The sequence below is a fragment of the Gossypium arboreum genome, chromosome 7 (genome assembly GCF_025698485.1).
Source record: "Gossypium arboreum isolate Shixiya-1 chromosome 7, ASM2569848v2, whole genome shotgun sequence".
NCBI classification, from domain to species: Eukaryota; Viridiplantae; Streptophyta; class Magnoliopsida; order Malvales; family Malvaceae; genus Gossypium; species Gossypium arboreum.
The window spans coordinates 87,178,589-87,205,341 of NC_069076.1; the positions used below are offsets into that span (position 1 = coordinate 87,178,589).

At 37.2% G+C, this 26,753-nt stretch overlaps 1 protein-coding gene and 1 long non-coding RNA gene across 2 annotated transcripts; one reads left to right on the top strand and one right to left on the bottom strand.

Annotated features, from left to right (window-relative positions):
- Positions 1–16,734: 16,734 nt before the first annotated feature.
- Positions 16,735–17,837, bottom strand: LOC108487621 (uncharacterized). The gene is made up of 2 exons (XR_001871697.2): positions 17,463–17,837; positions 16,735–17,350 (listed from the first exon to the last, which is right to left on the bottom strand). It is a non-coding gene; the product is annotated as an uncharacterized LOC108487621 (long non-coding RNA).
- Positions 17,838–19,680: 1,843 nt separating this feature from the next.
- On the top strand, positions 19,681–22,413 carry LOC108477121 (transcription factor MYB64-like). Its single transcript, XM_053031215.1, has 3 exons — positions 19,681–20,263; positions 20,390–20,516; positions 21,347–22,413. Exons 1-3 carry the CDS (start codon positions 19,776–19,778, stop codon positions 22,139–22,141), a joined length of 1,410 nt encoding a protein of 469 aa, XP_052887175.1. The 5' UTR covers positions 19,681–19,775; the 3' UTR covers positions 22,142–22,413.
- The last annotated feature ends 4,340 nt before the right edge of the window (positions 22,414–26,753 follow it).

The window sequence follows — 26,753 nt, forward strand, 5'->3', positions numbered from 1 at the left end:
AACAGATTAGGATGAGCATTCATTTAGCAGATAAAACTATAAGATTTCCTAGGAGTAATATTGAAGATGTCCTAGTTAAAATCGATAAATTTATATTTCCCGTTGACTTTGTTGTTCTAGACATAAAAGAGGATAGCAACACTCCTTTAATTTTAGAAAGGCCCTTTTTAGCAACTGCTAGAATGATTACTGATGTTGGCACAGGTAAACTCACACTTCGTGTGGGAAACGAAACAATCACCCTTCAAGCTCGTAATCCCGGTAACACATCAAAAATTGAAGGTGATTGTCTAAACCATTCTACTAAAACTGACAATATGGTGCAACCTACTTTGTAGAAAATGAGTTTGAAGGAAGTACATGAACCATTTTCAAGCAATAGTAGAGGACCCATTCATGAAGAACGAAGGCTACAAATTGAGGAGCTAGATGAATGGCGGACACATAAATCGAGAACACACGATGAACAAAAACTACGCCAGAACAAGCTCAATACCTTTCCAAATCAAATTAAGGCTGGAGATAAAGTTTTATTAGATGCCGCAGATCCTCACATTGTCACTGCCAAACCGAATAAAGAAATTCCTCTTACGGTACTTAGCATTTTTCCATTCGGTACAGTCGAGGTAAGCCATCCCAAGTTTGGCACTTTTAAGGTAAACAATACCCACTTAAAACCTTATTTTGATGAGATTCACAGCAGGAATGAGGAGTATAAACTCCTTGAATCACCATGACCATTCAATAGAGAGGTAAGTCAAGCTTAGACTATAAATAAGCGCTTCTTGATAGGCAACCTGAGCCCTAACTGTATTAACTTCTTTAAATTTTAGTGTTTAACACCTAACTTACTAACGGAGCTCTTGAATACAGGTTTCCCACACAGACACGGCCTAGCACACGGGCATGCCTTAGGCCGTGTGAAAACAGGGCAAAGGTTTTCCCCAGTATGGGCTACGATAAATTGCCACGGCCGTGCAACATGGCCATAGGCGAACCTGCCAAAATAACACGGGCGTGCAACACGCCCGTGTTTTGAAACCGTGGGTAAACCTGTCAATTTAACACAGGCGTGCGTCTGCATACACAGGTGTGGGAGAAGCAAACGGTGATCGACACAGTCGTGCAACATGGCCGTATACACTAATGCGCCTAATTTCAAAAATTACGAAACACACGTACTAAGCTTAGAGCACACGGGTGGGCCCCACGGCCGTGTGCCCTAATTTCTCTATAAACACCTATTATTTGTCTTATTTTATTTTTATCTTTATATTTTGAAATTATTTTTTTTATTTCCCTTTAATACTATTTTATCCTGTGTTTTTACAATTTTTATTCTTCGGCTATTTCATTACGAGTAATTATGCTTCAGTATACCTCTTAAAGAGTTCTTGATTTTATCACAGTTATAAAGAGCTCCTCAGCTCATCATTACATAGGAACTAAAAACTCCACCAGGAAAGGTTCTCCACGACTGCCATGTCCTACTCGACCACGACCATAGCCAACTTCAGATATAATATTCTTTTGGCACAAGACTTATGGACTAATGAACCTCTACCACCGCCGGAGTATCCTCATCCACCCTCACGCCGATTATTCTCCAAAACTCCAGTTCAAGGAAATTCATTCATCACTCAGGAAGTTTCACTTCTTTCCCTTTCTTATATTTATATTCTTTTCTACATATCTATCTTTGTACATTTAGGGCAATGTACATCTTAAGTGTGGGGGGTATTCATTTCATTATCAGAAAAATCCCTAAATGATTGCCTTGTTCTCTTGAAAAGCTCTCATATCATGTTTAGGATAAATTTTAATTGATTTATGACTTTTATGGATATATCTTGAATTAAAAATAGGCATTTATGCATTGAGGGTTTAAACTTTAAAACATTAGGGAATCAAGCATAATAAGTTGATTTTTGAAGAATTGAAAACTTTTAGGTTGTTTTCCCAAGTTTAGGTATTATCTTGAGTTGGAATTCACAAGTTTAAATATCAAACAGCCATAATTTTTGTGAGATCTTCAGCCTTTAGAGCATCTATTATTTCTTTCATGCTCACTTTCATTATGAGTGCATCAGTATTGAATTGCTATTCTAGAACTTGCTTGATTATGCATGTCAAGACCACACCATTTGATTTGATATGTCAAAATGATAAAGACACTTAGGTTTAACCCACTCAATCCATAAAAGCCTACCTTCACAATTAACCCTTAGTGAACCCCCTTGAGCCTAACAACCCATTCATTGATTTACCCTCAATATTAACCCATAACTCACTATTGTTGAAATCTCCTAAATTAATTTTATCCCTATTTTTGTCAAGATTTGAGTTGGAATAATTACTTAGCTATGTTTATTCTTTTTTGTAATTTGACTTGTTCTTAAAAAAAATTTATACATATTAGTATTAGTGATCTTTTGAGCTAAAGAAGTTAATTTCCATATTCTGAGAAAAAGCTCTGTTGTACTCAATTGATGACCAGTCATTTTTCTAGGTAGGCAATTTTTCAATTCAATCTCAATTCTAACCCTTTCTTTCAGCTTGTGACTGCACTATTAACCAACGCCACGTTACAACCTTCTAAAGACCTTTTGATTGATGTTTTATCTCAATTTATAGTGGTGGAGATTTGATTTTCAAGCAAGCCTATGGTAATGACTCTTCATATTGACTATTGAGTGCTTCATTTTATTGTTCTTAAACACCTCGAGTGATTTGAGTGAATCTTTAGTGAGGATCTGAAACTCTGTGATATTTTGAATCAAAGGTAATTACTTAAATGAGAGGAGACTCAATTTGGAATGTTTGAAACTTTGATGTTCTTTCAGTTGAATTTTCAATGTATGATTACCTATGGATTATTTTGAGATATTATCGATAGAAATTATAAGTTGAGAAGAATTTATTTTGATTATGAGTTGAGGATTTTGCTTGTGGACAAGCAAATGCTTAAGTGTGGGGGTATTTGATAAATCGTAATTCATACATATTTTTATCCCACGCTTAGCACATTTTATGGATGATTTTTCCTTAAAATTGGTGAATTCGATGCTCCTAATGCCTTAATTTCATGTTTTATACTTAGGTGAGCATAGGAGAGTGGAAAGAAGGAGAAACGGGCCAGAAACGGAGAAAATAGGCCAACGTATGAAATCAACACGGCCTGGACCTCCTCACACGGGTAGACCACACGGCCGTGACAATTTGGCAGAATCAAAGCACGACTCACACGGGTGGACCACACGCCCGTGCCTATTTAACAGGCTTAACCACAGCTTTAAGCAATCGTACACGGGCGTGTCCCTGCCGAGCCCAAGTTTAGTCCAATTCAAAAGAGGCTAATTTTGAGGGTTCTTAGGCATTCCAAATCCTATAAATACACCCTAGAAGAGGAGGAAAAAAGACACAGACAGGAGGAGGCAGGGAACTGCTCAAGGAAAGCTGATTAATCAATCTCAGAAGCCGGATTCATCATCAAGACTGAAGATCTCCCCTCAATTTCCCTTCAGGAGTTTTGGGTTTTCCTTTATATTTTGTATTCATTATTCTTCTGAAATGTTTACCTTTTTAGTTATGAACTAAAACCCCTAAATACCTAAGGGGAATGAAACCTAAGACAAATCTTGTTATTATTATCTAAATTGTATGATAAATATTTGACTTGTTCTTAATTATGTGTTCTTAATTCTTGTTTTGATATTCCAGGATATTGATTCAAGTTCAGCTCTTATTCAGGGGAGGAATAGACCCTGTCTAAGAGTACATTTGTCATAATTAAGCGGAGTTAATTGCGTGCCTAAAGATAGGGTGACAAGATTTTGTCGGATTAGGGTGAAACCTAATAAGGGGATCCATAGATCAAGTTAATGCAACCCTAGGGAGTTAATTAGAAAGAGATTTCAATTATTAAACCTAGGGTTAGATGTTGTTAGTCTTGAGAGGGATAATAATATAACTTAGGGATTTCTACGGATCAAGTCAAATGAATAAATCGTCTGATTCAGAGTCAAATAACAAGTGAAGTCTAGGTGGATTTTTCCTTAGGTATTGTCTTAATTCAATCGTTTTTCCAAAAGTAATTCCCCAATTCTATTTTCTATGAATTCTTAGTTTAGTTAATTAGTTAGTTAAAACAAATCTCATTATTCTTAGGCTAGATAATAAAAACACAGTCATTACTAGTACTTTAAGTTCCTTTGGGTTCGACAATCAGGTCGTGCTAAAGCTAAACTACTTGTAACGCCCTAAAAATTTAGGGTTTGTATTTTTTTTCTTTTTGCAGGGTTTGACATAAATCGCATGTATGGTGTGGTGGTTGAATAATTTGCGCATGTTTGGGGGTGTTTGAAAAGGCCTGGGCTCAAACTTTGGCTTTAACGAAAATTTTGCTTTTCTCTTAAAAAGAACCTGAACGTTGGCACCTAAGCTTTATGAATAATTGTGGTTGCTTGTTACCATAAGAAGCCTTATGGCTTGGTGGCATGTGGCGTGCTTTGGCTTTAGGAAGGACTAGGGTTCGAATCCTATGAGCTGCAAAAGATGTCATTTTGCTGCATGGGGGTGGCAAGAGTTTATGGCGAATTCAAACTCTGTCGTATGGGAGTTTGAATTAGTCGGGGTTGTTGGGAGAAGATTGTGGAGGGATAAGGAAAGTGATTTGTGGAGAGTTTCCAGGAGTTGGTGGGGGGAGTTTTGCAACCGAATTGTGCATCTTGTAGAAGCAAAATCAGCTAGAGGAGTTTGGCTAGCATTTTCGGCATTTTTGGTTCTGGGGTAAAAGCTGAATTCTGCTTTCTCTTTTCTCGGGTATGTGTTTTGGTTCTTTTTGGGGGCATTATCTTTTTTTTGTGCCGAACCTTTTTTCATTTCTCAACCTAAGCCGATTGTGGTTTACCCTAATATCTCTCCTTCCCATTTCATCTTGCTACACTTTATTTTGGCTATACCTTACTTTGACCAATTAACTCCATCCCATACTTTTGGTCTAAGCCGTATCATCTTCTTGACCTTTTACTCATCTCCTACTTGTTTTAGGTTGTGTTTTCTTTCGCGAAGCCTTCGCCGAATACTTCTATATCTAGCTGAAACTCTCCCTTACTGGATTAAGGTAAGTTACTCTTGGGTTGTCGAATCTCTTGCAATAGCCGAGCTTGGCTATTGTTTCTTCCTTATGTATGTTGTGGTCGTGTTGTTCTTTTCTCATCTTTTCTAGGGTGGTCTCCCTTTTTAAACCTTCTACTCTATTGGTGTGCTCTAAGAGGGTGTACTTGGTGTCGGGCGTTTGATAGTGGTGTTTGCTGGGATAGGCCGAATATTGCCACTCCTTTCTCTTAGTCTCTGTTTCGGTAAATAGTTCCCAAGGTTAAGTAGTTTACAATTAAGTTAGGTAATTTAATGGATGTAGTTGTTAATACAGATTGTAGACAACTGGGTTCTGGAAGAAGAGGTGGTTGGAGCCCTATTTATGCTATCAAGGTAAGCAACGTAGTATGTGGTGTGCAAAAGAATGTCCTTGAATGGTTAATCCAAACGACTAAGACTGTTTGTGGAACGTTGGGTTGTGTAAGTTGGGCGTGTGGAGTGCGTTGATCTTCTCCAAAATAGGTGTGTAGTTGTTCACCCAACCTTACTCTGTAATCAATGATGAACGTAGGTGTGTAACCACACCAATGCAGTAATAGATCGGTAAAAGTCAGAAAGCCGGAGTTTCGGCATTTGAGGCCATGCGAGAGTGCAATCTCTCGTGGGGTGAGTCGAGCCCACAAATTATGGGTGGTAGACTATAAGACCGTTGCGTGCGTTTCATGGGCTAGGGCCGTCATGGGCCTTGATGGGCCGAGATGGGCCGTACAGGCCCAATAGACTCGAGGGCCCCACACAAAAAGGATATGCGGTAAGTGAAAAATATGGAATGGGACATGAAAACTGCGTTGACACGACTTAACTTGATCAAAACGGGCCACAAGAGCGTATGGGCCCACTTGGGCCTAGTAATGGGCTGTAGGCCCATTTACACTGTTTTGGCCATACGGGTTGTCTGAGTCATTCGAGACGACTATAGACCTTCTGAAGGGTCGTTATCTGTACTGAAACCCTAAAATCAGTTAAATGACTGAAATATCCCTGAAGGGTAAAAATTACTAATTTACCCCTAACTGATGATATGACCTTTATAACGCTAGTGGTAGGTTATTTGATTTGTGAATGACATTTACATGACTAGTTATGAGTATGATATATTACTTACGCGTCTTATTTATGACACAACATCTGCATAGGGTTGGGTTTATAATATGGAGGAAGTACTGTACTGGTGACTATGTCACATCTATTATTACTGGTGGCTTGCCACACTTACTACTATTGGCAGCTAGCTGCGTTATTATTAGTGGTAGCTTTGCTGTGATATTGGTGTGCTGGTTGGGTGGGTTGACTGGTATCCCCACATGGTGTGTTGGTTGGTACGGGTGGTGCGTTGGATGGTTATGGGATGGGTTGCATTTTGCACTATACTGAAACTGTATTGGGCTTAGGCCCACACTGCTACTGTTTAAGGGCTAAGGCCCAGACGTTACTAATACTGAATAGGGCTCAGGCCTAGAACGTTACTGTATGCACTGTTTTCTATAGTCTGATAAGGGATTACACACTGAGTTTTCGCAAACTTACCCTTTCTTTTAATTGTACAGGTAATCCTCAGACTTAGACGGTTTGGAGCTGCAAGGGACTCGGGGTGGCTACACGATCACGAATGACTTTATTATTTAATGGTTTTATATTTGGGTTTTATTTTTGTAAGAAGGCCATTTGGGGTTTTAACTTTTAATTGGGCTATGATTTGGTATTTATCAACTACTAGAGTAGGAACATCGGGTTTTCAAAATAATAACGTTTTCCATGAGCAAACCTGCAACTTTAAATTCTGATAAAAACAAACGTATTGGAAACTATACACGTCTTAAATAGCATGAAACACTAGGCATACACGGGCTTTAAACATATAAAGGCTTTTATGACAACCAGTTTAACATCATAAGCTTGTCGGGTTTTAGGGTATTTAATGTGGCACGTCAAATTCAATCGTAACGTCTAGGCCGAGTTTGGAGTGTTACAGTTAATGGTATCAGAGCCAGGTTACAAAACTCGACTGTAGTATGGGTAGCAGAAAAGTATTTTTCTTTTTTTTCTGAAATTGGGGGTTTAAAAAGGTTTCTCTGAAATTTGGTTTTGAAATTTTTCAACGGAACTTGACTTGTTTCTGAAATGATGTTACTGAAAGTATGGCACACCGAGTCTCCGGCACCAAATCTATAAGTTCACTGCTAGTATTTACTGTTTTAAGTTGTAATGTGATGCTGAAAAATTGTTATAAATGGTAGCATTAAATCTCTGTTTAGAGCAAACTGAGACTGTAGAAGACTAATATTGGTAGTGGGATCTTGATATGCGGAAACAAAACTCTAAATATTGTTTATCATAAAATATCTTTTAATAACAAATTGGAATTATTAACTGATAGCATAAAACTTTTAAAAAATAGATAAAGCGTATCTCGATATGAGCACTAGAGGTACTCGTGGAAGGGGTACACGAGGCCGTGGCAGAGGCCAAAGAGGTGCTAGAGCTGGGTCTTCGGCGTCAGGCACATGTCTGCTAGGGAGACACCGGCTTCACCTGTAATTAAGATTGGGTCTCATGATCGAGCAATAGGGGATGATGCCTTGTCTCAAGCGATGCTGCGAGTTCTCGAAAGGGTTGCTGGAGCGAGTAAGGGATCAGTGGCCCGGGGTCAATTTCTGAGCGACTCCGATCTAATGGGGCGGAGACTTTTAGGGGTGTTTCTGGTGTAGCCCCGAACGTGGCAGAATATTGGTTAGAGGCTACGGAGCGGATAATGGATGATCTTGACTGTACTATGGAACAGAAATTGAAAGGGGCAGTGTCCTTTCTGCGAGATGAGACTTATCAATGGTGGCTTACTGTGAGGGAAGGTACACAAGCTGACCGTCTGACATGGGATTTCTTCAAGACATCCTTTCAGGGGAAATATGTAGGCGCAAGTTATGTGAACGCTCAAAGGAAGGAATTTCGGAACTTGACCCAGGGGAATAGGACTGTGGCGGCATATGAGGCGGAGTTTCTGTAATTGAGTCGTTATGCTGTGGGATAGTAATGACTGAGTACAAACACTATATGCGTTTTGAAGACGGTCTTCGTAATGAGTTGAGAATTTTCATAGCTCCACAGAGGGAGCAAGACTTTACTGCTTTAGTAGAGAAAACAAAGATTACTGAGGATGTGAAGCGCTCGGAGCGCCAAAATCGTGAGAAAGATAGGGGCAGAGGAAAAAGGGATTTTGGATCATCTGGTTCGGCAGGTAGGCCTATTAAGAGGGCCAAGTTTGATGGGCCAGTTCGAGCTGGAGATCCTGATGTTGTTGCAAGACCACAGCCCTGTGCTGACTGTAGAAGGTCTCATTTGGGTGAATGCTGGAAAAAGATTGGGGCGTGCTTCAGATGTAGGTCCATAGATGATCAGGTAAGGAATTTTCCTCAGAGACCTACTCAAATACAAGCTACAGGACAGGGTCATGTTCAGCCAGTGAGAGGTGGTCAGCCACTGAGGGGTTGTGGACAGGCCAAAGGTGGAAATGGGTTTGGACAGGGTCGTGGAGCACCGGGTAGAGGCACAGGTAATACTGAGGCGAGACAACCAGCCTTGGTTTATGCTGCTCGTCATCGAGAGGATGGTGACGCCCCTGACATCATAACCGGTACATTTTTTATTTATAATATGTCATATGTTGCCTTAATTGACATTGGATCTACGCATTCGTATGTTATATGCACTGTGTCCGAGATGTTGGGTATTCAGTTTGAGGGCACTGCTAGTGAAATGACAGTGTTGAGTCCACTAGGGCAATCAGTTAGGGTGGATAAGTTATTCAAGGGCGTGCCCTTAGAAGTTCAAGGGGTCGTATTTCCTGCAAATTTGATGAAATTTGATGAAACTGCCATTCGGGGAATTTGATATTATTTTAGGCATAGATTGGCTAGTGAAGCATCGTGCAAAGCTGGATTGTACTGCTAAGCTGTTGGTGTTGAGAACTTCAGAGGATGAGGAGGTGGCTATAATAGGGGAACGAAGAGATTATTTGTCTAATGTGATATCAATGTTAAGAGCCGAGAAGCTGGTTCGCAAGGGTTGTGAGGCTTTCCTGGCATATGTTAGCAATTCTGAGGCTAAAAGTCTTTCTGTTAAGGATGTTAGAACTGTTAAGGAGTTCTCGAATGTTTTTCCAGAAGAGCTTCCGAGCTTGCCTCCAGACCGTAAGGTTGAATTCGGTATTGAGCTTCTACTAGGAACAGCTCCAGTATCTATCGCCCCATATAGGATGGCACCAAAGGAGCTAGTAGAGTTAATGGCTCAAATTCAAGAGCTGTTAGACCGAGGATTCATTCGACCAAGTGTGTCTCCATGGGGAGCACCAGTATTGTTTGTGAAGAAGAAGGATGGGTCCATGCGCATGTTCATTGACTATCGTCAACTGAATAAGCTGACCATCAAGAATAAGTACCCTTTGCCGGGGATTGATGATCTATTTAATCAGTTGCGAGGAGCTACTGTATTCTCCAAAATAGATCTTCGATCTGGGTACCATCAACTAAAGGTTAAGGAAGCTGATGTGTATAAGACAGCATTTAGGACTCGTTATGGTCATTACGAGTTCCTAGTAATGCCATTTGGGTTAACGAATGCACCAGCTACTTTCATGGACATGATGAACCGAGTATTTCAACCCTATCTGGACCGATTAGTAGTAGTGTTCATAGACGATATTTTGGTGTATTCGAGAAACGAGGAGGAGCATGATGAACACTTGCGGATTGTCCTTAAAATTTTGAGACAGAAACAGTTGTATGTAAAATTCAGCAAGTGTGAGTTTTAGCTACAAGAGGTGACATTTCTAGGTCGCATGGTATCTGCTGAGGGGATTAGGGTTGATCCTCGAAAAATTAAAGCCGTATTGGGTTGGAAACCACCAAAGACTGTATCTCAGATTCAAAATTTTTTGGGTTTAGCTGGATATTACAGATGTTTTGTGAAAGGATTTTCAGTGATAGCTGCACCTTTGACTAAATTGCTGCGAAAAGGGGTGCCGTTTGTTTGGTCCGATAAACAGCAAAAGAGTTTTGAAAAGTTGAAGAAAGCTTTAACTGAGGCTTCTGTTTTGATACAGCCGAAGTCTAGGAAGGAATTTACTGTTTATAGTGATACGTAACACGTTGGATTGGGGTGTGTGTTGATGCAAGAAGGAAGGGTGGTTGCTTATGTGTCGCGACAGCTTAAACCTCACGAGGCGAGTTATCCAACTCATGATTTAGAATTGGCAGCGGTGGTGTTTGCACTAAAAATTTAGAGACATTATTTATATGGGGAAAGAACGATTATTTATACGAACCATAAAAGCCTTAAGTATCTCCTTACTCAGAAGGAGTTGAACCTTAGGCAACAAAGGTGGATTGAGTTGCTTAAAGATTATGATTGTTCAATTGAGTACCACCCAAGCAAAGCTAATGTGGTAGCTGACACACTGAGCCGTAAAGTTGTCTCTGATTTAACAACAATGTTTGCTCGTCTTAGCCTGTACGATGATGGTAGCTTGTTAGCTGAACTGCAAGTGAGACCGACTTGGACTATTCAAATTAAGGAGAAGAAGTTGTTGGATGAGTCGCTAGTTCCTCGTTTTCAGCAAGTAGGAAATGGTGAAACTTCAGATTTTGGACTGAATGGGAAAGGGGTGTTATGTTTCCGTGGAAGAGTGTGTATACTGAATGATTCTAGTCTGAGGCAGTTTATTCTTCGAGAGGCGCATGGTAGCCCTTATGCCATGCATCCTGGCGGGAACAAGTTATATTGAGATCTTCGTGAGTTGTATTGGTGGCCTGGGTTAAAACGCGAAGTTACCGATTATGTAAGTCAGTGCTTGACGTGTCAGCAGGTTAAAGCTAAGCATCAATTACCTTCTGGGTTACTGCAGCAAGTTAAGATTCCACTCTGGAAGTGGGAGAGGGTGACCATGGATTTTGTTAGTGGGTTACCCTTAACGCCTTCTAAGAAGGATTCGATTTGGGTGATTGTAGACCGACTGACTAAGTCTGCCCATTTTATACCGGTCTGCACTGATTATTCATTATAGAAGTTGGCCAAGTTGTACGTGGCTGAGATTGTAAGATTGCATGGTGTATCAGTTTCTATCATATCTGACAGGGATCCTAGGTTCACATCTCGATTCTGGAAAAAATTACACGAGGCTTTGGGTACACGATTGGATTTCAGTATTGCGTTTCATCCTCAGACGGATGGATAGTCTGAAAGAGTAATTCAGATATTGGAAGACATGTTAAGAAGTTTTGTGTTGGATTTCAAGGGCAGCTGGGAGGATTATTTGTCGTTAACGGAATTTACGTATAACAACAGCTACCAGTCCAGTATTCGAATGGCACCGTACGAAGCATTATATGGTCGTAGATGTCGTACTCCTACTTGTTAGACTGAACTGGGTGAGCGACGAATTTTGGGGCTGAAGCTAATTGCTGATACAGAAGACAAGATGAATCGAGTGCATATTTATTCCGATTGCTTCCTAGAGGAGTTTGGCTAGCATTTTCGGTATTTTTGGTTCTGGGGTAAAAGCTGAATTTCGCTTTCTATTTTCTCGGGTATGTGTTTTGGTTCTTTTTAGGGGCATTATCTTTTCTTTGTGCCGAACTTTTTTTCATTTCTCAGCCTAAGCCGATTGTGGTTTACCCTAATATCTCTCCTTCTCATTTCATCTTGCTACACTTTGTTTTAGCTATACCTTACTTTGATCGATTAACTCCATCCCATACTTTTGGTCTAAGCCGTAGCATCTTCTTGACCTTTTACTCATCTCCTACTTGTTTTGGATTATGTTTTCTTTCGTGAAGCATTCGCCGAATACTCCCATATCTAGCCGAAACTCTCCCTTGTTGGATTAAGGTAAGTTACTCTTGGGTTGTCGAATCTCTTGCAATAACCGAGCTTGGCTATTGTTTCTTCCTTATGTATGTTGTAGTTGTGCCGTTCTTTTCTCATCTTTTCTAGAGTGGTCTCCCTTTTTAAACCTTCTACTCTATTGGTGTGCTCTAGGAGGGTGTACTTGGCGTCGGGCGTTTGATAGTGGTGTTTGTTGGGATAGGCCGAATATTGCCACTGCTTTCTCTTAGTCTCTGTTTCAATAAATAGTTCTCAAGGTTAAGTAGTTTACAATTAAGTTAGGTAATTTAATGGATGTAGTTGTTAATGCAGATTGTAAATAACTGGGTTGTGGAAGAAGAGGTGGTTGGAGCCCTATTTATGCTATCAAGGTAAGCAACGTAGTATGTAGTGTGTAAAAGGATGTCCTTGAATGGTTAATCCAAACGACTAAGACTGTTTGTGGAACGTTGGGTTGTGTAGGTTGGGCGTGTGGAGTGTGTTAATCTTCTCCAAAACAGGTGTGTAGTTGTTCACCCAACCTTACTCTGTAATCAATGATGAACGTAGGTGTGTAACCACACCAAGGCATCAGTAGATCGGCAAAAGCTGAAAAGCCGGAGTTTCGGCATTTAAAGCCATGCGAGCATGTGATCACTCGTGGGGTGAGTCAAACCCACAAATTATGGGTGGTAGACTACAAGACTATTACGTGCGTTTCATGGGCTAGGGCCGTCATGGGTCTTGATGAGCCGAGATGGGCCGTGCGTGCCCGATAAACTTGTGGGCCCCACACAGAAAGGATATGCGGTAAGTGAAAAAATATGGAATGGGACATGAAAACCGCGTTGACACAACTTAACTTGAGCTAAATGGGCCACAGAGGCATATGGGCCCACTTGGGCCTAGTAATAGGCCTTAGGCCCATTTACACTATTTTGGCCATACGGGTTGTCTGAGTTGTTCAAGATGACTGTAGACCTTCTAAAGGGTTGTTATCTATACTGAAACCCTAAAATCAGTTAAATGACCGAAATATCCCTGAAGGGTAAAAATTACTGATTTACCCCTAACTGATGATATGACCTTTATGACGCTAGTGGTAGGTTATTTGATATGTGAATGACATTTACATGACTGGTTATGAGTATGATATACTGCATACACGTATTATTTATGACACGACATCTGCATGGGGTTGGGCTTATGATATGGAGGAAGTACTGTACTCGTGACTATGTCACATCTATTATTACTGGTGGCTTGCCACACTTACTGCTACTGGCAGCTACGCTGCGTTATTATTACTGGCAGCTTTGCTGCGATATTGGTGTGCTGGTTAGGTGGGTTGATTGGTATCCCTACATGGTGTGTTGGTTGGTACGGGTGGTGTGCTGGATGGTTATGGGATAGGTTGCATTTTGCACTATACTGAAACTGTATTAGGCTTAGGCCCACACTGCTACTGTTTAAAGGCTAAGGCCCAGACTGTACTGATACTAAATAGGGCTCAGGCCCAGACCGTTAATGCATGCACTGTTTTCTATAGTCTGATAAGGGATTACACACTGAGTTTTCGCAAACTCACCCTTTCTTTTAATTGTACAGGTAATCCTCAGACTTAGACAGTTTGGAGCTGCGAGGGACTCGAGGTGGCCAGACGATCACGAATGACTTTATTATTTAATGATTTTATATTTGGGTTTTGTTTTTGTAATAAGGCCATTTGGGGTTTTAACTTTTAATTGGGCTATGATTTGGTATTTATCAACTGCTAGAGTAGGAACATCGGGTTTTCAAAATAATAACGTTTTCCATGAGCAAACCTGCAACTTTAAATTCTGATTAAAACAAACGTATTGAAAACTATACACGTCTTAAACAGCATGAAACACTAGGCATACACGGGCTTTAAAAATATAAAGGCTTTTATGACAACCGGTTTAACATCATAAGCTTATCAGGTTTTCGGGTAATTAATGTGGCACGTCAAATTCAGCCGTAACGTCTAGGCCGAGTTTGGGGTGTTACACTATTGTTCAATAGGTACACTTGCCTTCATCGTAATAATAGTTAGTTTTAAGAACGATTCATTATAAATTTTTAAATCCTGTCACGAATATCAAGTATCAGGCTATTACCCGTAAATTTATGAGAATATATATAAATAAGTAAGTAGAAATATTTGATAGTTCAGCCAAGTAAAAAATGATAACGAAAAAGAGAATCAACGTGAGACATTGGAGTGAGAAAATAAGAAGTCTAAAAGACACCATGTTAAAATGATAGTATTATATATAATATTTTGTAATTGAATAACTTAGTAATATTAAATATAGAAGTAAAAATGTTATGAAAATTTATATTTCTAACTTTTAAAAAATATAATTATTCTATCATGACAATACTTTTATTTAATAATATTAGAATTGTAAGAATAACGTAACTGGATAATGCTTTATATATAAAATAAAATCTAAAAAGTAATTGCCAACAACAAAAGTACCTCCAAGTAAAATCTGCTTTTAGTTTAATCCATCTAAATTATGTCATTTTCTTTAAAATGATTTATTTATTTTTTGTGAATCATAATAATAAGGTAATGCTCAAACAACAAACACGATTAGTACAATTCAAACTCAAGCCACACCTAAGGCAATAAACATCCTTAACGATCAAATCATCGCATGGGATTCTTTAAGATAATCTATTAAAAGAAGTTTTTGGGCCAATAATAAGTTTCCATTATTTGCTCTTTTAATTTTCGTTTTCTCTTCCACTCCATTCTCTCTCCTAAGAGTTTATTGGAGCTCTTTTTCCATTATCAAATATTGATTCTTTAACACTTAAATTCTGTCCTTTTTACTCAAATTCTTACAAATTAAATTATTTTCTTTGAATGAGTAAAATTAAAAAACAAATTATAAAGGTTGAATCTTCGATCTATGGAATAGAATATTGTATGAACTAATTGCATCCAGAGTTGACTGAATAGCGATCTCATTTATAAGATCGTAGCCATTCATTCTAATATGGGTTTTATAAGTTGGTGCTCTATGCTGTCGCAATATGGATCATTGGCTTCTTACTTTCATTGGCCAATTCTGGTCTCACATATTTTCTAAATCCAGCCCATATTTTTATGACTCAAGCAAACCCTTTATCACCTACCATTATTTTGCGTACCCTTTATAAACATTTCTGTTTATCAGTTCTAATGGGGTAGTGGACATTAGTGAGATCAGTAAGACCCACATAGTTCCAATACCAAAAGTTAACAGGCCTAGAAACATGATGCAATTTAGGCATCAGTTTGTGTAATGTTCTTGCAAAAGTTGTTGTAAACAGGATGAGTGGTCTGCTAAATTGCTGCATTGATGAGGCTTAAGGAGCTTTAATTCCAGGTCGTCAAATATCGGCTAGTGCCTCAATTGCCTATGAAGTGTTACATTCTTTGAAAATAATAAAATGGGGAAGAGTAGGGAATTTTGAGCTAAAGCTCGATATGAGCAAAGCCTACGATAGAGTGTAATGAGACTTCTTAGCAGGAATGATGACTAGGTTGCCTTTCATGTTGACTGGGTGACTTTGGTGATGAGATGTGTTTCCTCTGTTACATATACGGTGGGGGTAAATGAAGGGGTTAGTAATTGATTCTTGCTGTTAAGGGGATTGCGTCAAGGGATCCACTTAGCCCATATCTTTTCCTACTGTGTGCAGAAGGATTCTCAACACTTCTGAATGATGCGAAAAGGACAGGAATTGTGAGGGTCGCTTTGATAGCAAGAGAAAGATTAGCAATTAACCATCTCTTTTTTACAGATGATTGTGTGCTGTTTGGGGACGCTATAGAAGTGGAAGCTCAAAATGTACACTATATTATAAAGGAATATGAAGCTGCTTTAGGGCAACAGGTGAAATTTGAAAAATCATTTCTCTTTTTTGGCTCAAACGTAAACGACAGAGAAGGCGATTTGGTTGGCACGGTTTTAGGAGTTAGGACTACTCAAAACCCTGAGAAATATTTAGGCTTGCCAATGATGGTTGGTAGGCAAAAATGGAGGGCTTTTACACACTATGTGGATCGGTTTTGCAAGAGGGTTAAGGGTTGGAATATGAGATTTTTGTCTATGAGGGGAAAGGAGGTTTTTATCAAACCCGTGCTTTAAGCAATCCCAGTTTATGCTATGCAGTATATGTAGTAAATTGGAAGATATTTTAAACTCATTAAAAGGCATTCATTGGTCTACTTGGTCAATTTTATGTCTGACGAAAAATCATAGGAGGTTTGGGGTTCCGTGACTTATCAAAGTTTAATATTGCGTTGCTAGCTAAACAATGTTGGCATATTCTTAACTTACTTTCCTTTTAGCGAAAGTCCTAAAAGCTAAATGTTTTCCGCAATTAGATAAAATGTCAGCTAATATTGGTGCTTACCCATCTCTCACCTGGAGAAGTATCTGGTCTGCTAGAGGATTAACTAAAAAAGGTTTTGGCTGGCACGTTGGCACGGGGGAACAGGTGAATATATGGAACGACCTATGGTTGCCTATACCTGGTATAGGGAGAATCTCTTGTAAGAGAAATGATATTAGGTGGTCAACAGTTGATCAACTAATTAACTCAGAAACTAATAAAACAGGGTTAGATTACTCCTAGTCCTAGACCAAGCTGAGAGGGTCCTTACCATTCCTCTTGCTAATTTTAAGACTCCGGATATGATTGTATGGCGTCATGATGGTTCGAGTGATTACATGATTAAGAGTGGTTACAAACTGCTTGTTGAGGAAGAATTACAAGCCAATGGAGATCCACTCCGATATACAACAGGCATGATTACATCTTTCCTTACAAAAATGTGGGCGTTGCAAATCCCAGCTAAAATAAAATTTTACATTCGGAAATTATTTAATAATTTTTTGCGTACAAGGGAGAACCTATCCCGACGCAAATTACAGGTGGAGGGGATCTGTCCGCTATGCAAGGAAGGGGAAGAAACCGTTGATCATCATGTCCGATCGTGCCACACCTTGAAACAAACATGACGTCATTTAAAGATTATGGTGACTCCAGACGTGCAATGTTCATATTACAAACAATGGTTAATTAGTAGAAATTGTCTTGAATATGCAGGATAAAGATAGGAAATTATTGGTCATTTCTTATTGGGCAACCTGGTATATGTGTAATAGACTGGTGCATGAAAGGGTTAAATGATTCGTTAATGAATTGATCGGCTTCATTCAGGGATATCTGCTGGATCGATCGGGTTGGTTAAGCTAGGTCAGAAATGAGCTAAGCCCGTTAATGAATTGATCGGGTTGAAGGCGATTCCCTGACAAAGATTAAAAAACTTAAATCAAACATGTCGGATCGATCGATCGATCGATCCTAAATCTAGTTATCTATGATGTAAAGAAATATGAAGAATGCTTTGAGAAGATTACCTTTCGGTTTGCAAGAAGGGAGGCGAATATGGCGGCGCATGCTCTTGCAAAAAAGGGGTGCATGTTTCTGGAGCCGAGGTATTGGGTTGAGGAAGCGCCAGTAACGGTGGAGCAGGCAGCAGCAGTTGATTGGAACAAAGGGGTGTCTATGGTTTTGCCTGGCAATAGATAGCTTTGTGGCGTGGAGATTGTTTATCGGGTACTTCATGAAGGTTAGCAAAGTTGTTACCTTTCTGGTTTTCGGACTTTGAGCTTCATGCAGCAGGTTGAAGGTGGTTCTAGAGAGGCGTTTCATCTGGGTTCTGTGTTTATTTGGTTTCTTTGGGTTGTTCTGTGCGTTTCATCCTGCTTTATTCTTGCTCTTTTATTTGGACCGTTGCCTTTATTTTTATTTTTTTACAGTTGTGATGTATTGGTACTTGTTTAATAACCCTTCGAGTAATGGAATCTAGGTGTATTTATTCAAAAAAAAAAATTGGTATGAGATCAATTTGGTTAAAAATTATTAAAGTATTTTTACATATTTGAAATAAGTTATATTCTCAAAATGAACTTTTATCTTCTTACATTTTTAATAAAATTGGGCATATATTGAGATGTATTTACTCCTACCACTTGCATTTATATTTTTTTACTATTTTAACCAAAAGTTTATTTTGATATTCTTATACATTCCAATGTTAATAATTAAATTGTTTCATCCACATTGTTTACATATATTGATAACGTCGTTTATTGACTTGATATGACAAGTTAACTCGAAATTAACTCAAAAAATTGATAATGTCATGATAAAAACAATTAGAGTACATTTAATTAGAGGTGTGTATGGGCCGGGCCAAGCCAAGCCCAGAAAAAATTTTAAGCCTGTTTTCTAGGCCTGGGCCCGGCCCGGCCCAAAAATTATTAAGCCCGGCCCTATCCGGCCCTTATTAAATTTTTTTTAGCTTATTTCATTAAATAAAAATTTTAAAAATAATAAATCAAATACATTTAAAAACATTAAAACAAACATTAAAACAAGAAACAAATAAAAAAATGAGACTAAAATAATTCTTAAGACAATACACAAATTGAAAATATAATAAAAAGTGGTTATATTAAAATTGAAAATAAAATGTAAATATGATTAAAAATAAAATATATATATTTAGTATATAATTTGGGCTGCTCGCCCAAAAAAGTTTTACTGGCTTGGCCCATTTTTAAACAGCCTCGTTTTTTGCCTAAACCCATATTTCGGCCTATATATTTACCCGAGCCCTCCCATTTTTCGGGCGGGCCTTTGGGCCAGGCCGGGTAGCCTGACCCATGCACACCTCTACATTTAATATTCTTAATATCATACTTTTACTTATTTAAATGATTTTTTACTCACAATTTAGACTAATTTTTCATTTTAATTTTGAACATATTATATATGTTATTATTAATTTCAAACTTTACGTTTCATTATTTATTATATGTTAACACTTGTGTTCTAAAATGTGATTTCGTGCCCATATCATTATGATAGAATTTTAATATCTTTTATTATATTTATTAATAATTTAGTTAAGTTTATAGAAAATCATGAACTACTATAAATTAAACAGAAAAAGTGATAATAATAGATTGGATATGCGTAGATAGTAATAATGGAAGAATGAAATTATTTTTAAAACGGCTTGTTATTTTTGAATTTTGAATTTATTTATATCAACAGAAAGTTACTTAATAGCATTAGCCATCCACAGGAGGACTAAAAACAAAGGGCTTCAAACTTGTGCATCTATAATAATAATAATAATAATAATAATAATAATAATAATAATAATTTCAAAGTGATTAGTCTCAAAAACCCATTTTTTTTCTTCTCATTACAGACCTTCCATAGTACAAAAATTTCAAATTGTGGGGGTTAAATTTGTCTTATACATGCTTAATACAATGATGGCAATGGCATCATTCTAGCCTGCTTAAATTTTCTCTTAGCATAGCTAATTTTCATTCTATTTTGCAAAGTTTTAAGAAAAAAAAATGATTAATTATGCAATTAATTGTCGGTTTAATAACGAACCCACTAATCGCTCCATCTCTCTCTCTCTCCTTTAACAATTTTGTCTGAGAGAGGAAGCTCAGGAGTTACAGGTAACTTCAATTCTGAGTCGTTGGATTAATCACCAGCTCATCGATAGTTATCTTATTTCAACATGTGGCCTTTCCCAAGCCTTGCTTTAAGCTAAATAAGCTTAATTCTCTTCAGTTTTAAGCTACTGTCATGGGATTTTCTTTCTCTTCCTTTTTTAAATCTTTTTGTTTAGGTCACTTTTCATGAAAGAATTAAGAGGGAGAAGAGTAGCTTTTGGTTATGGGAATTTACTGAGTAATAATAATTATAAGTCTTCCCTATGTAAGTCCAGTCCTCCATTATCTGCTATAGACAGGTTTTTATGGGGTCAAACTCAAAGCCTCTCATCTCATTCTCAGGCTGCTCATGAGCGGCCGTATTCAATACAAAACAACGTGAAGATCAACAAAGGAACAGTGCTTGGTTCAACTTCTGATGCTTTGCTCCGGGGTTTCTCCTTCCCCAATGATGCAATTGGTGTCTATTTACCAAGGCAAACCAACCCTGAGGAAAGCTTCCTTGATGGGCTTTTTGTAGATGGTGAGATCCTCGCTTTGGCAGATGATAAAAACCTTAACATGGAAATGAAGGCATCAATGAAAGGTGATTTCCCTAAAGGGGTAGTGAAGAGAAGCAAGAAAGTTGCTTCTGCAGCTTTGATCAAGGGTCAATGGACAGATGATGAAGACAGGTGATATATAAAACAAACGCATTTTCTTCATTTTCTTTTATAAGATTTAGATTTTGTTTTTCTTCTTCTTTAATGGGTTTTATTCTAGGGTTTTTCTTAAGGTTGATATATATTATCTATTTATAGGAAACTGATAAGATTGGTGAAGCAATATGGAGTAAGGAAATGGGCACAGATTGCAGAGAGTTTGGTTGGTAGAGCCGGAAAACAGTGTCGAGAGAGGTGGCATAATCATTTGCGCCCTGATATCAAGGTTTCTCTGTGTTTCCATGTTTTATATTTTACTATATATAATCAAACAGAGTTCTTCATTACTTTACTTGGTTTTGTTGTCTCCATATCCATTCTTCAAAATACAGACTTACCGGAATCTATCAACTTGGATGTTTTTCATGAATATTAGTATTAAAGTTGACTAAGAAACAAAATCCTGGGACTTTGTCTTAACTGATATTAATTTTGTCTTGAAATCTGTGCATCTCATCAAGCCCGAAATATAGACACCCATTTAGGACACAAAAAGGATCTAATCCTGGAGGATAGCTATCTACTACTATATTTCCTCCATTTATATATATTTAGGGTTTTCTTTCATGACTTTAAAAAAAAAAAAAAAAAAAAGAGTAAGAAAATTTCTTTTCCCCATCTTTAATAATGTGTTGTTAATTCTTGAGTTGGAAAGGTCTAAAGGGGTTTTGTTTTTATGCATAACTATAATTACCTTGACATGCAAAACATATGGCTGGGGTTTCAGTAGCCGTTTCTCCGCATGTATCTTCCCCTCATTTGTTCCACCTTTACAGTTTTAACTTTAAACTTTAGTTCAGTGTTGATTTTCATGTGAAATTTGGAAACTTTTTTTAGCTAACAAAGAAGTAATTTCGTCATAAAAAAAACCCTTCCCTTTTAGTCTTTCTATAACAAAATTAACTCTCTTTTTCTTAAAAAAAACTTGTACTTATTCTATAATAATTATACACAAGCATATGTATATATATATATATATATATATATATTCTTGTTTTGGAAATAAAATTGTCATTGCCTCATATTCTGTTGTTACGTGTGATGTCGTTGTTGCAGAAAGATAGCTGGAGTGAAGAAGAAGAGAGGATCCTAATTGAAGCTCATGCCAAAGTTGGGAACCGGTGGGCTGAGATTGCAAAGTTCATCCCTGGAAGAACTGAAAATGCCATAAAAAACCATTGGAATGCTACAAAAAGGAGGCAAAACTCAAGGAAGAAGAACAAACAAAATGACAACCAAAATGGCAAACCTCAATCCTCTATTCTTCAAGACTACATACGAAGCCAAAATCTGAATACCCCAACCAACAGCTCCACCACTTCCGCCACCCCTTCTAGCTCCACTTTCTCCGAAGACTTGTCTACTCAATTCAAGTATTTCCTCCCTGAACCATCCGAATCCGATGATTCTCACCCTTTGGTTGCTCAAACATATGATGATGAACTTATGTTCATGCAAAACTTCTTTGCAAATAACAACAATACTATTCATCCCTCCCTTGATTATTCCCAAACCAGAAATCCAACTGAGGTGTTCAAGTCCGTCCATGTTGTTGATCATAACTTGAGCAAAGGTTCATCCACCATTGACTGCACCACGTTTACTGATACTCGTTTTGGCTTCTCTTCTTCTATTCAGGAGCCAAACAACGAACCTCGAACCACCTATTTGTTTTCCGATCTCTACTTGTCTCGCCTGTTGAATGGAGCCACCACTTCCTCATTTCCAAATGGCGACGACTACTACAACGGCGACGTGAACACTAACCTCCTCTCGGAGCAGGCTTCTTCAGATGGAAGGAAAGAGATGGACTTGATTGAGATGGTTTCTTCCTGTCAATTCTACCCGTAGCAGCTTATATTTTGGTACTTTTACGTACGTAAAGAGCTCGTTTTAGGAGATATTATTGTCTTTGTTAAGAACAATGCTAAGTTTCTTAAAGGTTCTATCATGGGAATATGCATGGAATTGTGATATCCTTAATGCGGGTTGGCTCTTTTCCACTCAAGTTTTGAGTGAAATAATCTGTCGTGGTTTACGAACCAAAAACAACATGGTGCTTTTGTCAAAATTTCAGCTTTTGTTTGGTAGATTTCAATCATTTTCATGGTGGGTTTCTGAATCTGTCGTTTTGTTTACTTCAATTTGTCAACCAGCATGTTGACGCAGCTTTCGTTGATACTTTCTTTCACATTGATTTCTTAAAATAATACCCCTTAATTCTTGTTGTTGCAATCCAATACATTTTTTTCCAGAAGGATTTCATTGGTGATGTTATGGTTGATACATCACAACCTTTAAGTCGGTTTTTTGGAGTTTTTGTAATTCTATAAGCGTGTATTAGTAATTTTATATTAGTAACATTATCATGAGTATAGGCGTGAAAATTACGTTTTTAAAATATATATTTAGTTTAGAATTAATATTAATAAGGAAGTAGGTAAGGAAATAGAATAAAACAAATTAATTTAAATATGTCAATATAAGTTATTAAGTTCATTTATTTTTAGCTTATTTTATCATTTTCTCTACCACGCTAAACTGTCACCTTATTAGGTAATTTTTTTAACATATATATGATTAAAATATCAAAATATTATGTCACCCGATGGGTATCACCACATGCAACTATCTTCCGACGCTATGGAATATGGAGCTCTTCCATAGCTTCCCTCATGACGCCACTAAATTGTAAACAAGATTCACCTGGGTTCCTTTGGTTTAAAATTGATCTAAAGGGGAAGAGGTAAAGGGTTAGATTTGAGAGAGGTGAAGTTTTAGAATTGGGTTAAAAATTAAATAATTCAACATCAAACCTAATATTACATAAATAACATTAATTTATAACATCTTTAGATTTTCACAAATATATGTGGATTCGGAATTCACCATTGAAACTGAAACTGATGAAGAAAAACACTCCTTCTTGATCTTTTCCCTTGGATTATACAAACCTTAGTGATGGAAGCTGAAAAATTTCCAAAGTCTTTTTAGACTTAATTGGTTCTATAATATAGACTAAAATCTTACATTCTCCCACTTGGTTCAATTCAATAAAACATAAACTTTAATAGCACAAACATTAAGCATATATAACAAATTATAATATTCATTATTTTTACGTGAAATGCAAATGTGAGTTATGATGGTTTACATAGTTTAAGTCATATATCTACAACATTAATACTCAATATATAGGTTTCAAAGTAATATACATATCACATCATAATTACAATAAAATCTTATCAAGATTATCTTGTTTTATATAATTTTAATAAAATATGTGCACAGAATCATAATAAATGGAAATACATAAAATTTGTATAAGAAACATAATAATTGAGCACAAAATGTCACATTATCATAAAATATCATCCATCAGTGCAATCAAGACCCATTTTATGTACATACTCTTTAAATGTCTTATAAGTGTAACATCAAACTACATGATCAAAAAAAAAAATTTCTACATCCATTCCTAACTATAATGCCAAACTACATAACTAATCTTATGCCTTTTCTTATATTTCTTGTAGCTTACTATTTTCAATTACGTCTTTGCAACTTCCTATTATAACATCAATTATCACTAGGGATGGTAACCGGATAGGGCGAAAGTAAATTTTCATCAGCCTTGACCTTGACCCTAACCCAAAACTTAACCAATCCACCCCGACCCTGATTCTTGAGAAAAAAATTGCCCCGAATCTGAAGCTCAAGATTTAATAGGAGACTCGACTCCGACTCGATCGAACTTGAATTTAATTTAATTGTTTTATTTTTTTTATTTTGAAGCAAATATGATTATTCTTCTTTCTTTCTTTTTTTTTTTTGTTTAGACTTAAAACTTGATATATTTAATTATTGAAAGCAAAAATTTACTTGCTAGAGATTGTGTGACCCGAATCCCGTCACTTGTTGAAGAAATAAATAGCCTGAGGCCGTAGCTCGCTACAGATCCCCATTAAGCACAAAGCTGGACTACGGTTGCGACCGGGGGTACAAACAATACAACATAAGTTGAATCCGCATAGAACTATTCTTCTTCTATTTGACTTTAATTAGAAAAAGGATTTTCAACCCTTAAATAGATGTTTTTGAACTCCCCTTGTATCATTCGTTTTTCAACATTAATGAATTTCTCCTCCTCTACCTGTGGCTTTTCCTGAAAGGGTTTTCCATGTAAAATTTGTGTGTTCTTATTTTTCCTTTTCTTATTATTTTGTAATCATTCTACCGCCATTATTGTAACACCCCAAACCCAACCTAGAAGTTATGACCGAATCTGGAGAAATTACATAGACTCATTTGGAAAATTGATTTCAGTAAGTATTTAGCAAATACGACTTTCGCAAACAATCATTAGAAAGCTATTTGTTCGCTTTCAAAGTACACTTAAGAAATTACTTACTTTGCAGTGAAAAACCTTTTCCGGAGTTTTAATTTTGAAAGCCAAAATTCGTTTTGTTGACTTAAGTGATGTTACAGTCTCACGTTAGAAAATATTAATTATTGAAGAGTTAAGTAAAACCCCAAAATGAATTCAAAATGGATTACAATCCCAAAAGGTCAAAACAAATAATTACAAAATTCACCATATTTACATTAAGTGCAAAAACAATCCAAGCTCCCATACATCGTCCGGTCTTAAGTCAGAGGTTTACCTGAACAGACAATGATTAAACAGAAGGGTGAGCTATGAAGCTCAGTGTATAACTAAACTCAAACAGAGATAAAACAAAACACAATATACAAATCAGAGTAACACAGAGAATTTCGTAATAATCATATAACCAGAGCGGAACAAATCAAAGTATTACAGAGATTTTCATAACGATCGTATAACAAAATAGAGGATGTATGATTATGTCAATGCAGTATTTTTCAGAAAATCAAAATGCAGATTTATCAAAAAACATCCTACCCAACTCTACTACACAGCAAAATGGAGTTCCCCAGAACTCATTCAACCAAATCACACCAGCATATAATTATGGACAGTGCCACCAAAATTACAGACAAGCTATCAGACAGAATTATGGATAAACCACCAGGTAATATAGATCATTAAACTGCCAGAAACTTCATCCTTTCACATCATCTCGAACCCCATGCAATATGTCATGGCATGCATATTTAGAATCAGAACTAGAAACATGTAGGACATGCCATCGTACAATAACAGAAACAGAAGGTATGAGAATCCACACTTTGCAAAACAAATTGATCAAATCTTAATGAATCATATCAGATTTGCCGTGAAGTCACATGCATGGTTACATGTCAAAATCAATATCAGACATAACAACATATTTGGTTACTAGATGTACTCATCCAACACAAAAATGAATTATCAAAATTAACAGAGCACGGATCATACCTGAATAAATCACATACCTTCAACACGTCTCAAACAAAAATACATTATACACTAACAGATCATACTTACTTAGCTTATATCATATCAAACATATGTATAGATAACAGATTATACATCAACAAACCATCAAATATTAAGTTTTATAGCTTGTTTTAAATCATACGGACCGTACAGAAGGCCTATGTTCTATTCAAACGAGGGCTACAGCCCTAGGGAAAAAGTTCTGATTTTTGGCCCACACGTCCGTGTGGATTCACATGGCCTACATGGTTGCACGTATGGCTCAAGTCAGAGAGTTACACGGTTTAGACACACGTCATGTGACTCATAACCAAAATAGTACCTCACACGGCCTGGACATATGCCCGTGTGACCTAAGTCAGAGAGTTACATAGCTGTGTGGCATCGACAGCCATGGATTTCGGCCTTCGCCGTTCACAGAAAACTCGATTTTCGTTACACACTTGATACAGTTTTGATGTAGAAGCAACAAAGTTGATCTCGAAACCTAAAAACGAAATTTAAACGTCCAATCAGACGATTTATTCGGAATCAAATCACTAAACTAACACCCAAAACCAAAGTTACATCGAAGAAATTTCAACACAAAACCCCAAATCAAAACTTAACGTCAAACGAATCAACCAACACGCAATTCTTAAATCATTGGAGGGACATAAATTTCGAGATCTTCCCTAACAAAGATTTATGCAAGTCAGAAGTTTACACCACACAAAAAGGAACGTAATTTCGTCCATTAACAAACTCGAAAAAACTCAATAAGGAACACTTACGCAGTTCAATTGAAAGATCGACGGCATAACGGAACTTAGAGCAACAAATTTGAAACAATTCAAGCAGCAAACTACTGGTGGAAGAAGATCACAACCAAAAAGAAAAGAATAAGAAGAGACGATAGAGAGAAGAATTGGAAGAGGAACGTGAAAAGAAGAAGTTTTTGGGAAACACTTAATTAATTTAAGAAAAATAAAAACTAACTCACAAGGCAGCAAAATAATATATAAACCAAATACTCAAGAATAAGGGTTTAGATAAAAGTAATAATATTTCAAAAGAAATGGT